This window comes from Adiantum capillus-veneris, chromosome 23, assembly GCF_014529385.1.
Source record: "Adiantum capillus-veneris isolate H3 chromosome 23, ASM1452938v2, whole genome shotgun sequence".
In the NCBI taxonomy this organism is placed as follows: domain Eukaryota; kingdom Viridiplantae; phylum Streptophyta; class Polypodiopsida; order Polypodiales; family Pteridaceae; genus Adiantum; species Adiantum capillus-veneris.
In genome coordinates this window covers 41,983,731-41,999,872 of record NC_140953.1, presented here as the reverse complement: position 1 = coordinate 41,999,872, position 16,142 = coordinate 41,983,731, and the positions used below count along the sequence as shown (strand labels likewise).

The following is a 16,142-nucleotide window of genomic DNA, read 5'->3' as shown; positions in this document are numbered from 1 at the left end:
ATAGATACAAGTATATCCAGATAATTTCCCCTAAAGTTTATTGGTGCAATTGGTAAATATTGCTTCCTTTCACTCTTTGTTCTGCCGCCGCCCAATATTCACAGTAGACAGTGGAAGAAAATAGATACAAGTGTATCCAGATAATTTCCCCTAAAGTTTATTGGTGCAATTGGTAAATATTGCTTCCTTTCACTCTTTGTTCCGCCGCCGCCCAATATTCACAGTAGACAGTGGAAGAAAATAGTCATTTTTTGTTCCACCCTCTATGTGAACAAAATGGGTGGCGGAAGTGTGCATCCTGGAACTCTTCCATCCGGAAATGCACCTTTTGCAATGTTTCTTCCGCCTCCCCAATGTGAACCAAGCCTTTCACAACGTTTAAATTTTTGGAATGTTTTTGCGCGGGAGGAGAGCAGAGGGAGGGAGGGCGAGAGACTCAAAGAGAGAGAGAGAGAGAGAGAGAGAGAGAGAGTGTGCGAGTGCGTGCGCGCTTGTGTGTGTGTGTGTGTTTGAGAGAGAGAGAGAGAGAGAGAGAGAGAGAGAGAGATGGCCCCAGGTCTCCTCTTGAAGAGAGTTCTTTTGGAATTGTCTGCGTGTTTTTAACAATGATGGGATCTCGTGTCCCTCCTCATCAGAACAAGGTAGCTCTTGATGCTATTCCATGCTTCTATGAAACTCGACAAAGTGGAATGCGAGTCCAGAATGCATAGGTACGAAAGTTTACGAGTCCAGAATGTGTAGGTGAGAAAACATACATTCTTCTGACTCAAGCAATGGACTGCAACCGTGAAGAAGCTATTCGGGTGCGCGCATTGGCAGAAGCAAAGTTGGCATCACAGGACTATATGTTGGCTAAGAAGTATGCATTGAAGGCACAACAGCTCTTTCCTGGCCTTGAAAACATGGTGCAAATCATGGCAGTCATTGATGTACACATGGCTGCCCTTGTGAAAATCGCTGGCTGCAATGAGCTCGATTGGTATGGCATCTTGCAAGTGGAGCCAAATGCAGATGAGGCAGCAGTAAAGAAGCAATATAGAAAGCTTGCCCTCTTCCTCCATCCTGACAAAAACAAGTTTGCTGGCGCAGAGGCAGCTTTCAAGCTCATCGGAGAAGCATCACAGGTTCTCTCTGATAAAATCAGACGCTCTGTGTACAATGCCAAGCGGGGCCTGGCACAGAAAAGGGCTAACCCTCTCACACCTTCTCGCAATCAGCGTGCCTGCAACAAACAGAATCATCAGCAGCCGAATATGCAGAATGTAGCCCCTCGCCAGTCCGATCAGCTTCACCCCTTCACTTTCTGGACTGCTTGTCCTTTCTGCCATATGAGATATCAGTACTTGAGGAAGTTTGAGGATAAAAACCTGCTTTGCCTCCATTGTCGAAGGGCGTTTATTGCTAAAGATTTGCTGCGAGTGAATCCAACACAGGCTCCCCCTTCAGGGATGCAGCAACCCAAGCACCCAACTGCAGGACTCAATGCCTTTGCCAATGGGCGCTGTAATGCAACACATCCAAACAATACAGCACAGGCTGCTTCAGCACCTAAAGCTGGATCTGTTCCAGTGACTCATGCACAAAATGGATACAAACCTGTGCATAAAGAAGAGACAGAGAAAGAGCTTCAAAGAAAAGCCCATGATCTCCAGAGTTGTATGGAGCGACAGAATGAGCAGGCAAAACAAAATGGAGCCAAAGTTGCACAGAAAGAAGAGGTAAAGAAAGAGTTTGGCAAAAAAGCCCATGAGTTCTTGAAATCAATGGACAAGGAACAGGCAAACCAGAATGGAACAAAAGCTTCTCAGAAACAAGAGGTGGAAAGTGAGCTTCATAGAAGGGCCCATGAGTTCTTGAAGTCTATGGAGCTTGAGAAGGAGCAGTTGAAACAGCAGAAAGAGCAAGTGAAATATGTAAATGCTACCAACAAATGTGCAGCAAATTCATTCCAATCAAATTATTTTGTGGGGAGAGAACAGCAGAGAAGAGCAGAAGAGCTCCATGAACCTGAGGTGTTGCAAGGTGCCGAGGATTATTTGGTGTGGAGAGAACAGCAGAGAAGAGCAGAAGAGCTCCATAAAGCTGAGGTGTTGCAACGTGCTCAGGAGCTACGAAGATCAACGGAGCTTCAGAAAGAGCTGGAAAAGCAGAGGGAACATTTGGGAAATACTAGTGCCACTGAACAGAGTAAGCCCATCCCAACGACAGAGGGGAAAGAAAAAGTGGTCCAAAAGGAGCATGCAGGTGTGCCCTTGAAGGCAAACAAGAAGCAAGGCAAGAAGCATCAAGAATCTAGCAGCAGCGAGACAGAGGAGGATGAGAAGGATTGGAAGGAAGTGGCAGTTAACTGGAAAAACGAGGGACTACCAAGGAGGTCTTCTAGGTCCAAAAGGAATGTCACATATGATTGTGGCGACAGTGATGATGACTTTCAACATGTTCCTCCAAGCAAGAAAGCTAGGATTGATGAGGTTGGAGGTCCTGAACAGGGAACCAAGACCTTGACCACGCCCCAGAAACTTGCGAATTTTGCGAAACAAGCTATAAGAGTCAAACTAAATATGGAAAAGACTACTGCTTTCACTGTTGAGGATGAAGCTCAAGGGCCACAAGAACAAAGAGGACTGGAGAAAAGGTCAGAGAGTGGAGGAATGAAAGGATTCTCTGTTTCAAGCTGCAACATTCCAGATGCAGAGTTCTTCAACTTTGATAACGGACGGGAAGAGAAGGATGTAGAAGCTGGACAGATCTGGGCTTTGTATGATGACACGGACGGCATGCCTAGGTACTACATGAGAGTCAAAGATGTACATTTTAAACCTTTTAAGGTCTCAGCAGGATGGTTTGAGGTGAGGAAGCCTTCGGAAGAGCAGTTTGAATTGCTAGACTTGGGCTATTCATTCACATGTGGAGAGTTCAGAATGTCTTCCAGCCAAGTAATGCATAGTGTGAATTCTTTTTCACATCTTGTGAAGTGGGAGAAGCTTGGAAAGAGCATGATCAAAGTGTATCCAAAGAAGGGTGAGATTTGGTGTTTGTATGAGGAGTGGAAAGAAGGTCAGCAGCTGCTGAAGGCCAGTGACTCTCCTTCAAAGTATTGCATAGTAGAGGTTCTTACTGATTGCAGCGAGGTTTCCGGTGTTTCGATGATGCTCCTCAAAAGGGTAGAGGGCTTCAAAACAATTTACAGACTGGCACATGGTCAAGCCTTAGAGGTACCATTTCTTGAGATACTCAGATTCTCTCATCAAGTGCCTGCTCACAAGCTGAGTGGTAATGAAGCTCCCAACGCTCCCAAGGACTGCTGGGAGCTTGATCCTGCTGCACTTCCTTCTAATTTAATGCAGCCAGATGCAGTTGCCTGAGAAGGTGTTGTCATTCCTATGCATTTTGCTATGTGTAACAAAGTCTTTGGTTTCTATCTCACAATTGAGTATTCTCCCACAATCTTCAAGTTTCTGGCAAAGGAAACACTTTTTTTTGCTGTGGGATGCCCACAGGTTTGTCTTGAAGGTTATGCTGAGAGCCCGAGTTTATTCTGTGATCTCCTAGTATTTATGACGAATGCGATTGTCTATCTCAAATGATGCTATTATTTTTTCAATCTTCACGGGTCTCCGGTATTGCATTGTGATGTGCTTATTGCAATGAAGAGATGCCATGGGTTTGTCCATAAGGTTATGCTCAGAGCCCAAAGTTATTCTGTGCTCTCCTGCTTTTTGGCATGCCCAAAGGGCTGCCCAAAGGGCTAAGGCCATAGTGATGTGTTCCCTTTTTGCTAACGAAAAAAGGAAGATTATTTTTTAAAAATATTCAATTTTTCGATTGGATGATGCAAGTAGGATGATACTCATTGCAAGGACAATCAAATATATTTGTATCTGTTGAATCATGGTTTGGACCTCTCCTGCTTGTGTGTCGTCTGAAGAGTAATAGCGAACCATCTCCTTTCCTTCTTGTGCTCTTTTCTTGGGCTTACAGCATACCCATGAAGGCTCTGTCATAACCAAGGAAGGATATGAAGCTATTTGGCCTGCACGATTTGTTGTGCCGATGAGGCAGAGCTGTGTTCGGTGTGTGACTCGCAGGTGCATGCTGCTAACAAGATGCCCAGTAAGCATCAGAGGGTTCCCCTCATTCCTGACACCTCAGAACCAGCTACCTGCGACATTTGCCAGGTTTGTTTGTGTATGTTCATGCATCTGGATTCATTACTGTTCCGACCATGTCATTTAGAGTGGTTTGTAACCTCTTGCTCATGTAGATGGCTCTCAGGAGAAAGCCATCCTTTTTCTTCTGCGTCAAGGACCGAGCTCTTCTCTGTAGAGATTGCGATTTGTTGGTGCATTCTGCCAATGCCCTTACAGCCAAGCATAGAAGACTCCTCTTGGTAGGCATTACAGTTGGCATGAGCCCTATGGTCACCCCGCCCCTGCCCCAAGAGACAAGCTCAGCACTCACAGGTGAGAAGCATATGCTCCCCCAAGAAGAACTACTTTATAGGCCTTGAATGATTCTGCCGCCCACGATTTTGTTTCGGCTGTAGAGAGTCGTAGGAAAGATAATGGTGGCATGGGTAGAAAGTGACCCGTGAACAAGCTCCCACCCTCACCTCAGACAGTGAGCAGTAAGACCTTATCGCTAGCTCCAGCTCCCATCAGTATGGCCTCCAACAATGATACTAACAATGACCACAGAAAGGCAGGGATTCCTGCCAATACACAACTCAACTCTACCACAAGCTCCATTCATAGGATCTTTGCGGGACAATGGGCACCCCTTCGTCGCCCCGGTCTTGAGTTCTATGTACGCTCATCCCTTCTATGAGAATTAGAGGCCAATAGCAAGAATCCAAACAACAGCAGTGGCAGACATAGAAATAATGACAACTGCAGTCACAATGATAATGTGATGATGGATGTGGATGCCTCCTCTTCGGTTGGGGACAACATCATCTCTGACTATCTCAACTCTGATGCCTCTGGATGGAGGCTCGACGAGCTGCTCTCTGATCTAGTTGGTGCTAGCTGTGATAGCGACTGAACTCTGTCGCAACCCAAGGTAGCACTGCATTGCTGATTGAACTCTTTTAAAGTCATTGAGTCGATAGCAAGCTGCCAGTAAATGTATTTCACATGTCACAAAAGGAACAAGAAGTTTGTTTTAGGATGTTCCTAACAAAGTAATCAACATTCATTTATCTGTCACACACGGACACATTGTGCACTCATTTGAGTTGGTTGGCTACGCTCAGGACTAAGTGGCACGGGCATGGGAGGGTGGGATCTACAGCCAGGGGTTTGTGGACCCTAGATCCCAGTGGCGGCACCGAAAGTAATCTAACGTACCTTAGATTACTTTTGGCTGCCGCCCTTGTGCATACATGTTTAAGTAAATTAGAGCCCCCATGTTTCACAACGTGCGCATGGCGTAGTGGTTAGGGTATCCGCCTCTCGTGGGTGAGGTCATGGGTTCAAAACCCACGCCTCCAAAAGTGGGTACCCTAGATTACTTTCAAAACTCGGGTACCCTAGATTACTTTTTACAAAAGTAATCTAGGGTACTTGCATTCCAGATCTACGGCCCACAATCCCCCGGCCATAGATCCCACCCTCCCATGCCCGTGCCACTTAGTCCTGAGGGTTGGCTACCTCATATACTCATAGCGCGTGCGCTCTCTCCCTCTCTCTCTCTCTCTCACACACACACACACACACACAGGATGCGATGTGTCTCACTACACAAGCCTTCCAAATTAAACGTTGCAGCACATTGATGTGTGCCAGAGATAACACATATGATTGGGACACAAACATTCCTAAAATGTCATGCGTGTAGCAATGCTTGATACTGAGAAAAACAATTGAAATCAACCTAGATATTTAGGATAGCATCTGAAGCCACAGGCTTTGTGAGGGCCCCGGGGGGTGGGGGTGGGGTTGGGGGGAGAAGAAGAAGAAGAGGAAGAAGAGAGTTTTAACGTCTAGGAAACTATCCCAAGAGACCTTAAATATCTAGCCGACGAGGAGAGAGAGAGAGAGGGAGGGACAGAGAGATCAATTTGCGCATGTGCATCAATGATCTCGTACTGGTGTACTGTGTTAGAGAATGAAACATGAAAATCCAACTTGCTAATTGGATAGACAAAGATTATTGTGTGTTTACAACTTGAAGCTTCTTCTCCTCTCTCTAGATTATGCATTTGTGGTGGGTGCATGTGACCCGTGAGGTGAATGAGGGTCTAGAGTCCAAATGGACGCAAGGAGACTAGAGAGTGTGTTTTCGAGGAAAAGTGACTGTGTGTTTAGTGTGAGAGAGCATCCTTCTAGCGAGCAATGAAAGAGAGAGAAAGGAAAGAGGAGAAAAGTTGTTGCTTTACAACAACAGGATTCTCAAGGTTTTGGGTCTTTACACACACCCCCAATATGCATACACTTCGCACACACGCACATGCAAGAGACTGCGTATACACAGGCATGCAGGAGGTTGCTAGATATGGAGGGTTTGAAGCTCTTTGGGGTCCTATTCATTGGTAGATTGGGCCATCATCATGGCTAGGAAGGTATGTAAAGCAGAGAGATAAGGTAGAAAGGAGAGAGAAGAGGATAAAGTTGCCCAAGAGGCCACAAGTTTGTGAGTGCGCGAATGCGATGCGCGTGTAGAGAGTGCAAAGGGGAGAGAGGGAGAGAGAGAGAGCACGACACAGGATGTGGGGTGGAGCTCCCAAATTTCACTGTATGAGCACTATGTGAGAATGAGTGAGAGCTCTTTATTCTTTATATGTATAAAGAAGAAGGAGATAAATGTGGGTAGTCGGACACTGGTCGGCAGACACGGGCAAAGCACGTTGAGGCACATCGCCTTTACCTAACATTCTCCCGCTAAAGGATGTGTGCCGATAAGTGGCGAGAAGACTAGCCTACAACTAGTATATACAAGAGGTGAGAGAAGATGTCTCTCAACCTATGCCCACTGGCTCACTTCAAACACACTCTAGTGTAGATGCAACATGCATACCACTAGGGTTAGAACCACTATGACACTCCTGATGCAGGTATCGAGTGATGACCTGCATGGCTCCAGAATGCACAATGCCAGTGTCAGTCTCATCGCACGACTGACAACTCCCACTGCAAATGCACCAACTGCATAAGCAAGATCAGGTCTCGAGACCAAAAGTTCAGACATGAGAGGCACGAAAACCGACAAAACATGCACTATGTGTGGCAACCTATCCCTGTCAGCAACCTCAGTGCCATATGCATCCTCATCAGGAACCACCTGACTATGTATCACCATGTTAGCATCGTCTGGCAAAGGCATATCTACTGAGAATGACTGCAAAACCAAAAAATCAGCACCACTGCAATTACACACAACTGTCTAAAGGACACTGTTGCCCTCAAATGTATCAGACGCATCATAGAACAATGCATCGGTCTCTAGCTCAACTGATGTCACCTCCTCAATTGATGACGGACAAAGCTGTGCATCCACAGAGATACCATTGTTTGCGTGAACGTCACCACAAGACAAATGCACAATCTGCTCTCCATGCAGCACATCTGCAAAAGAGACACGCCTCGTCTCTCGCTCCAAACATGGTTGCAAATACATAGAGACTACATCACCTCGTGTGTTAGAAATATGCAAAGGGTATACCAGATCACTCCTAGCACCTCTGGCTATCACTAGTGATCCCCTATGCATCTGAAATGACCACTCTCCAAGCAGTACACAATGTCCACTACTCTGCAACAACTGACGCACTGAAAAGAGACTTTGGCTGAGTCGTGGTACATAATGTTCATCTCGTAGCATAAGCAATACACCGCTAGGTAAAGACATGCATACATCTCTAACACCCTCTATGTCATATGCTCAACCAGCAGCAAACTGCACATAACTAAGTCTCCCACTAGAGAAAGAGCAAAACAAATCACAACGTGGTGTCACATGAAAAACTGCATGCTCGTCTAGTAGAAAACACGTAGACAATGTGCTATCTCAAGACACAAAGTAGTTTGAAGGCAAGCTAGACTCAAAAGTGACATGTTTGTCACATGGATACTCTCTAGCATTTGTCCTCATAGTAGCACCATGCATCTGTTGCCACTTCTGCTGCCTCATACGCCTGAAGCAACGATGCCTAATATGCCCATCGTGGCCGCAGTGCCAACATGTCAGTCGCGATCGTGAACGAGAACCGCCTCTAACCTGAAGCGTCTCCATATCCATGCCAAAACTATGGCAAACAATGCTCGAGATCACAAGACTCTCCCACCTGAGAGCAAACCACTGTCTCAAGCAAAGAAGGTGACCAAAAGGTCAAGCGTAGTAGCCTTTACAATAGGCATACATATCTAGCAAAATTTTGGCAGAGTCTCCTCTGTAACTGGAGCAAAAACTCAACAGTAAATTGCAATGGAGACAACAACAAATGCCCAAATGGCCAATCGGGGAATGTACTCGTCCGGAATCACCTCACAGAGTCATACACAGAGCCAAACTACTCTAGCTTGTATCATTCAACGGCGCCACAAATGACATACATATGTGAGTGAAAAACTAATGTCAAAATGTGTTAATGAATGAACAATGTGCCAGAAAACTGTAGCATACACAACTCCTTACTCCTGTGAGAGTGGGTACAAGAACACCAAACCGTGTCCAAATTGATAAAACATGTCTATTTGAGAGCTAAGCTCGATCACAAACTATGGCGAGTAAACTCCAGCTATTATCGCACAAAAGCATACACAAAGAAAAAGCTCAAGACACCTGCTATGTCAAAACCGATATGCAAGCCAAAACACTGCAGAAGATGTCCTCAATTGCAAATGGCAACACCTGTGGGAGTACTAGACTCAACCTGTAGAGTTGGGAGTCAAAACTGGAAGCTCCAAATGGCCGAGCACTCACAGCTCAAGACCAAAAATGCAGAGCAAAACATGCTCGCGATGCACCACTTGAAAGGAAAAACACTGCACACAAATCTTGAGTGCTACAAACAATCACAATCTTGATCGCACCAACGATCGCACCAACACCCTTCCCTCAAGCTTGGGAATGCCCCTCAAGCTTCCATGAGCATAGATTTGGTGGTCGCTCACCGATCTCAAGCCTCCATCGAAAGCGAGCTCACCATAGCCGAAAGCTCACTTCTTTGTAGCACTCCATCTTTCGCGAAGTCAAAGCTCTGATACCAGTTGTGAGTGCGCGAATGTGGTGCACGTGTAGACAGTGCAAAGGGGAGAGAGAGAGAGAGAGAGAGAGAGAGAGAGAGAGAGAGAGAGAGAGAGAGAGAGAGAGAGAGAGAGAGAGAGAGCACGACATAGGATGTGGGGTGGAGCTCCCAAATCTCACTGTATGAGCACTATGTGAGAATGAGGGAGAGCTCCTTATTTTTTATACATATAAAGAATAAGGAGATAAATGTGGGCAGTCGAACACTGGCCGGCAGACACGGGCAAAGCACGGTGAGGCACAACGCCTTTACCTAACAAAGTCTATGATAGTAGTGTTTCCATAAGCGGGGGAAAGGTACAGAGTCCAGAATCCAACTCTCTGGTTTGATCACATAGTTCACACACAACTAGATATGGTGGGTATGGGTGCCATCAAAAGTCAAGCTTTCTTGGTGCATAGAGACCCCAAATCAATTCAAATTTTCATGGATGTGCCCATGCTTAGCAATGAGCATATTATCTTGCATGATAAAAATTTTGAGGACCTATGGCCATCAACCAGTGTAGTTTAAAATCCTATTGGCAGGCCTCGTGATTTTATCACTTGTTATCACGAATGCAATTGTTTATCTCAAATGACGAGTCTCCAGTATTGTATTATGTTGTGCTTATTGCGCTTAAGGGTCACCCTTAATTGCATTGTGCTGTGTTTACGGTAATTAAGGGCCACTAAATGCCGCTTCGGCTCTTTTTTACAATGCACTTCAATCCCGGATATGCAAATTTATGTGGTGCTAGACACAATTCCAACATTCTTAGAGGTTTGGATACCAAGTTGATCTTGTTATGTCTCTCTGTCCCAGAACGTTCAATAGTCCTTTATTTCTTTTAGGTAATGTTGCTTTTTGTTTGGCTATGTCTGTCAATATTCATGCTCACTTATGGTTAAAGTGTACGCTTTGCCGTACGTGTCAAAGCTGGGAACTTGCTTGTGCACTATGTGCGAGCCTCGAAAGGCTACAAACACACAACTAGAAGAGCTTAGCAAGCTCAAAGGGGCAGGGGTGTGTCACTCACCGTGCAATGCTTCCGTCGTGAAGGATCTTGTGCTGTGAAGAAGAATGAGCCGCCGTCGATGCCGCGCTCAACCGCCTCGTCGCCGTCGATGATGCCACAATGCTCGATCACACACACACACACACACACACACACACACACACACACACACACACATACCTTTGAGCACACCAAGGAGAAGGAGACAAAGATGGAGCAAGAGCACTTCTTAGCTTACACCTCAGAGAATGAGGATTTTTAGGTCAAATGGACCTTTTATAAGAGTTCGACCCATTCACACATGGGTGCCCACAGTGGCTGGTCATTGCAAAACTACTCTCAAAATAAGATAAATGGTGGGCCTCTCATCGGCGATCACCTACACACCTATTGGACCGACAAGCCCGGTCCATGACTCAATCAAATAAATAATATGCACCCGTCGAAGGTGATAGGGTGTCCGTGAGGGTTAACATGCCCCCCTTCCTGATGTGGATTCCATCCTCGGAAGCTATTGAGATGAAGCCTGCTCGTCGAGGTGGAAGAGTATCCAAGATTGAATGTCCCTAGCCTTCTTCAATCATTGCAAAAATCAACCAAAATTGGCACAATAACTGCATTCTTATATACACTTTAAAAGTACATGCAATTGTAGGCACACAAATTGATTGGTAACAAAATATTAAACAATTTGTCAGCAGTAAACATTAAACTATAATATAATCAAACGCATAAACATGTGTAAAGATAAAAAACTAAACAAGTCTGGGGTCGCTAATTTAATGGTCGAAAGGCACTAGAGGTCAACTATTAATACCATGGGCAAGCTTCTCAATTTTCTCTGGTCAATTAAGCTGTTTAATCACGAGAGCCAAGTATTTCATATCCGAGGGCTGACTAAAGGCTATACCTAAAAGACCTTGTAGTTAAGTTACGATAAAAGGAATTACTTATGAAATCATCGCCTGAATTTCCTTTTCATTGACCCCCCCAAAGTCTTTTCACATTGATTCAATTTTGTTGTGTGTGCTTATTTTTTATGCCTTGGGTTTTTTTGCTTTTCAAGGAAAAGCGCCCACATTGGGAACCTCTAGGGCTCTAGTACCATACACGATACATGTGAGTGAAGTACCAAATCAAGCTGGGATTTCTCTTCCAACTTAAGATTTTAATGATTGTGGCACTTTTGATTTTTGTTTGTTTGTTTGTTTTCAACATTTTAATTTTGTAACTTTGGGGGGTTATATGACACTGTTACCCTCCCCAGGCTCATTACACTAGTAAACTCCCTTTATAATAATTAAGCTAAAGGTCAATAGGGACTAAGCCCACTAGAAAGCCCTAGTATATTGCACACAATGCTACCTAAATCGGATTAGGAAACTAAAGTAACCATTGATTATTAGGAAGGCATTCCCCATGGTATTAAAAGAAGATCTCTAACTCCTAACTTGGTCAAACTAGCTTAGTCAGACTGCTTGATTTTGAAACCTAAACAAGGGATTTGACAAAAAATTAAATAGAATCGAATGTAATGTGCAAAATATTGTGCTACCAATCACATTTAAAGCAGACAAACATGGATGCAAAAACAAAGACAAGGGGTAATGCTAATGGTCAAGAAACACCTGTTTGTGTTGATGATCGTGCTTGATTTGAAGAGTGAACGAGAAAAAGATTCCATGAAGTTCCAAATCCTAACAACAACAACACGTTTCTGTACACACTAGAAAACACAAAGAATACCTCTAGAAGACACATCAGTGAGAAGAGGCACCAACCCTTATTGAACACAATCAAACAACATAAGGAACCCTAACCTTATTATTTGCACCCCCCCTTAGAGAGTCAAGAGAACATGATATTGTAGAGATGGGGAGGTAACCCTAAGGCTAAACCCCTATCCTGGTCATCGTCGATAAAAACAAAGTCATCATCCGTGAAACCATATGTGCCATCCGTGTAATAATGTAAATCTTCATCATCATTAGAGGCACCGATGTTTACTAAGAAGGTCACTAGACGTCTATAGTTATCTTGGTCAAAAGGGTAGGCTTGTGCAATGGAAGGAGACGCTCTCTACTAAGTATGGATCAGTTGTGGTCAAGAGACGTATCAGCCATTCTAACTCCTCGAAACTCCTATAACATGCTAGTGTACCTACCAAATCCCATTCAAAGGCAAGCACCGGAAAAACTATGTGAAACACTTGTGAAAAGTAAAGAGGGTACCTCTCACCCAAGGTAAGAATGGATGACTCTAGCATACTAGCCATATCTGAACACGCATATAGATGATGGTTAGAGTACAATTATTATAAGGGTCGTGTCAAAAGGTTGTGTCCTTGTGCATAATGTGGTTTTATGATTTTGTGTTATATATAGAACTTGTATGTTTCCAAATTATTGTTTGGTTGCTCTTGCTCTTTTACTTTTTTATTTTGTTTTTGTGAGTATAAAGCTTTATATATACATTCCCTAAGATTGGGAGATTGAGAGGTCAAGGAGGAAGGTTAAGAGGGGAGTGAGTGAACCATGAATGTCAGCAAAACACTTCCCCCTTCCTTGGGTAGATCATATCTTTTGGAATGGTGTCGTCACCTTTTGAAACCAATTGTTCCAAGTTGTCACGGGTGAAGACTTTGACCAATAGTTTTCGACCGATCTAGGAATTTCATTTAGTTTCAATGGTGGTAAGGTACTCTCCCATGATTTTATTTGCAACGTTGTTGTAGGTGATGAACTTACAACGGGAGGCGCAAACTCTTTCTTGTTTGTATGGATATGTACAATGGTGGGTGGAGGTTGTGTTGAAGCTTCTATTTCCGTATATGAACTACATGAAGAGCAAGAAGCTTCATTCGTTTTTTCCATGGTTGAGCTGAGCAAAACAAGCCTTTCTCGCTTGGGTACCCAAACTAGCTTCGGATCAGATGTATAGTGTTTTGTGATCTTTCCCTTCCCACGATCCTCAATCGACTTTATTGTCACATGATTTGACTCACATGGATCACGTGACATGTAAGAACACAATTTACGTTTTGGCACCCAGATTTGATTATTTCCTAGATAGTAGCCTTGGGATTTCAATAGTCGTTTAAGAATCCAACGCCACGCTTTCTTACATTTCTAGGAGCGAGTGGGGCGTTTCTTACGAGGCTCTTGTTTTTTTTGCATCAACCATGGTCGCTAAAGAAGCTTTAGGGACCCACTTGTATGTTTTCTTAGCTATATTACGATGGGTCTTGTGTGTCTCAAGCTTTGTTTCAACTGCAGAAGTTGAAGCTCTAGAGAGTTGGGCTATAGGGACATATGATTCACCCTCTTGGACATGCATTATCTTTGGTTTTATTTCCTCTTGAGGTAATATCTCAAGGACTATGGCTTGAGTGACAGGACTAAGAGTTGTTTCTGCGTTGTGACACTCCCTGTGCCCCAATCAATAGTGCATTTGGTCTCTATCATCCACGTGCGTCCTAGGTTTATATTGCCTTCCATAGTTCCAGCAGGCATGACCAAAAAGTCTTGAGCTACAACCCCGTTGTCATAACTGACAGAAATGTGCCAGATACCAAAAATCGTAGTTTTTTTTCTTGTTGACAACCTTGACTTGGATAGTACTCACAGATAGGGATGGCTTTCCTAACTAACACCACACCCCATATGATAGCAGATTATACTTAGTATCCGTGTCCAATAAGACGTTATATAGCACTTTCCCATAGGTGCTATTTAGTTCAAAAGGGTATCGTTCAGGTGTGTCAGAGTCCTCCTCTGCTTCAACGTGGAATGCATGTGTAACTCCAAGGTTGGCCTCTCATTGGTGTCTACTGCGTTGTTGTCGCTCCTTAGCCTCAGCTTGAACTTGTATCTTCTTCAACTCTGTTTGTGCCTTGGCTGCCTTTTTTTGATGGATGACACGTAGCTCCTCTTGGCTTAAAGGATCATAATATCTTTTAAATTTGCTTCCATTGATGAATCCAATGGTTTCAACTCCATCAAGAGTCTCCACACGAATGGTACCTTGTGGGGTGATTTCACATACTCTTCTTCCTCCTATCTTTCTCCACAAGTGCATTTTGCACATCCAATTGTTTTTCTTCATCTAACCTCTCAAGGATATATAAGCGCTCAACTAAAGGGTTACCATCCCAACCTTCTTGTGCAGCTATGCGCAGACTAGGAATTACAAACTCCCATGGCATAACTGCTTCTTGGCCATATACCATTTTGAACGGTGTACAATTAATAGCCACTTTGTAAGAAGTACGATAAGCCCATAGAGCTAATGTCAGCTTCAAACCCCAATCTGTGCGATGAGCTTTGACTGTTTTGGTCAAGATAGAAATTAAGGTCTTGTTAGTGCTCTCAGCTTGTGGCCATTTGCTTGTGGATAGTAAGGCGTGGACTTATGGTGGGCTATCATGAAGTTTGTCGTTAGTTCTTTTATCACTCCATTTATAAAATGAGTACCATTGTCACTCACAATCTCCAAGGGACAACCAAATCTTGTCATAATGTTCTCAAAGAGAATTTTGGCAGTTGACCTTGCATCGGCCTTATATGTTGCCCTGGCTTCCGTCCACTTTGGCACATAGTTAGTGGCAACGATAATATATCGAGATTGAGTGTTACGAAGTGCCGGACTTATTAACCTTCTTGCCAACAAGTTTGTTTTCTATGTTGATCATCAAGCCTTGTTGTATCTAGTAAATAAACCTTGTTCTACAGGAAGAATTACACGATGGTTGTTAATTTTTCTTGAGTTTGATTTCACCGTTGTGGTGAGACCTAGTAAAAGACATGTCATGGCGGATCATTTGTCTCGCATACCCAATGGTGAAGCCCCTACTGGAGTCGATGATGAATTGCCCGATACTTCCCTATTCCTAGTCGAGACCATGCGTGAATGAAGTGAAAAGATTGTGAACTTTTTAGTTAACGATTTTTTACCCAAAGAGCTTCGTAAGGATATAGCTCAAAAGCTGTTAAAAGAATGTGAACCTTATTCTCCCATTGCAGGAACTCTCTACAAGCTAGGGAAGGACAATATTCTTAAACGTTGTGCTCGTGAGGATGAGTATTTATACATACTACAAGAAGCCCACATGGGTATAGTCGGAGGACATTTCTTAGGGGAACTAACTGCTAGAAAGGTGTTGTAATCAGGCTATTGGTGGCCTACCTTATTCAAGGATGCATCATTTTTTGCAAAAGGATGTGATGAATGCCAACGTTACAAGATCACACAACGAAAGGATAAGATGTCCTTACACTCAATCAAACTCAAGAAAAATTAACAACCATCGTGTAATTCTTCCCGTGGAACAAGGTTTATTTAATAGATACAACAAGGCTTGATGATCAACATAGAAAAAAACTTGTTGGCAAGAAGGTAGTAGCAAAATTTCTTCACTGTGTAAATTATAGCTAAACCTTCCCGCTCTGTAGTGGTGTAGTTTCTCTCAACATCATTCGATTGACGACTTGCAAAGCTAATGGGGTAGTCCAATTTATATTCTCTTAGTTGAGCTGGAATACACCCAATAGCAAAGTTCGATGCATCAATATGCACATGGAAAATTACATTCCAATCGGGCTCTTGTAGAATGGGGGCATTTGTCAAGGTCTTTTTCAATGACTCATAAGCATGGTCACACTCCGCGGGCCAGTGGAACTCAATAAGAAGCTTGTACAAAGGACAAGTATCTCAACAAAGCTTAAAATAAACCGTCGGTAATAACCAACATGGCCAATGAAAATCAGCAATGGCTTTAATTTTTCTCTCAAATGTGGAAATCCCATTTTTGGACACTATATGCCCTAAAATGACTCCATCTTTAATTCAAAATTGATATGTAAAAGGGTTTAAGGAGATGCAATACAATCTACAATTCTC

At 43.7% G+C, this 16,142-nt stretch overlaps 1 protein-coding gene and 1 pseudogene across 1 annotated transcript; both read left to right on the top strand.

The window, feature by feature from the left end:
* Window positions 1-432: 432 nt before the first annotated feature.
* LOC147427701 (uncharacterized) lies at window positions 433-3,761 on the top strand. Its single transcript, XM_086497491.1, has one exon. The coding sequence runs from the start codon at window positions 774-776 to the stop codon at window positions 3,363-3,365; it is 2,592 nt and encodes an 863-aa protein (XP_086353617.1). The 5' UTR covers window positions 433-773; the 3' UTR covers window positions 3,366-3,761.
* Window positions 3,762-3,891: 130 nt separating this feature from the next.
* Window positions 3,892-5,124, top strand: LOC147427700 (uncharacterized; annotated as a pseudogene).
* The last annotated feature ends 11,018 nt before the right edge of the window (window positions 5,125-16,142 follow it).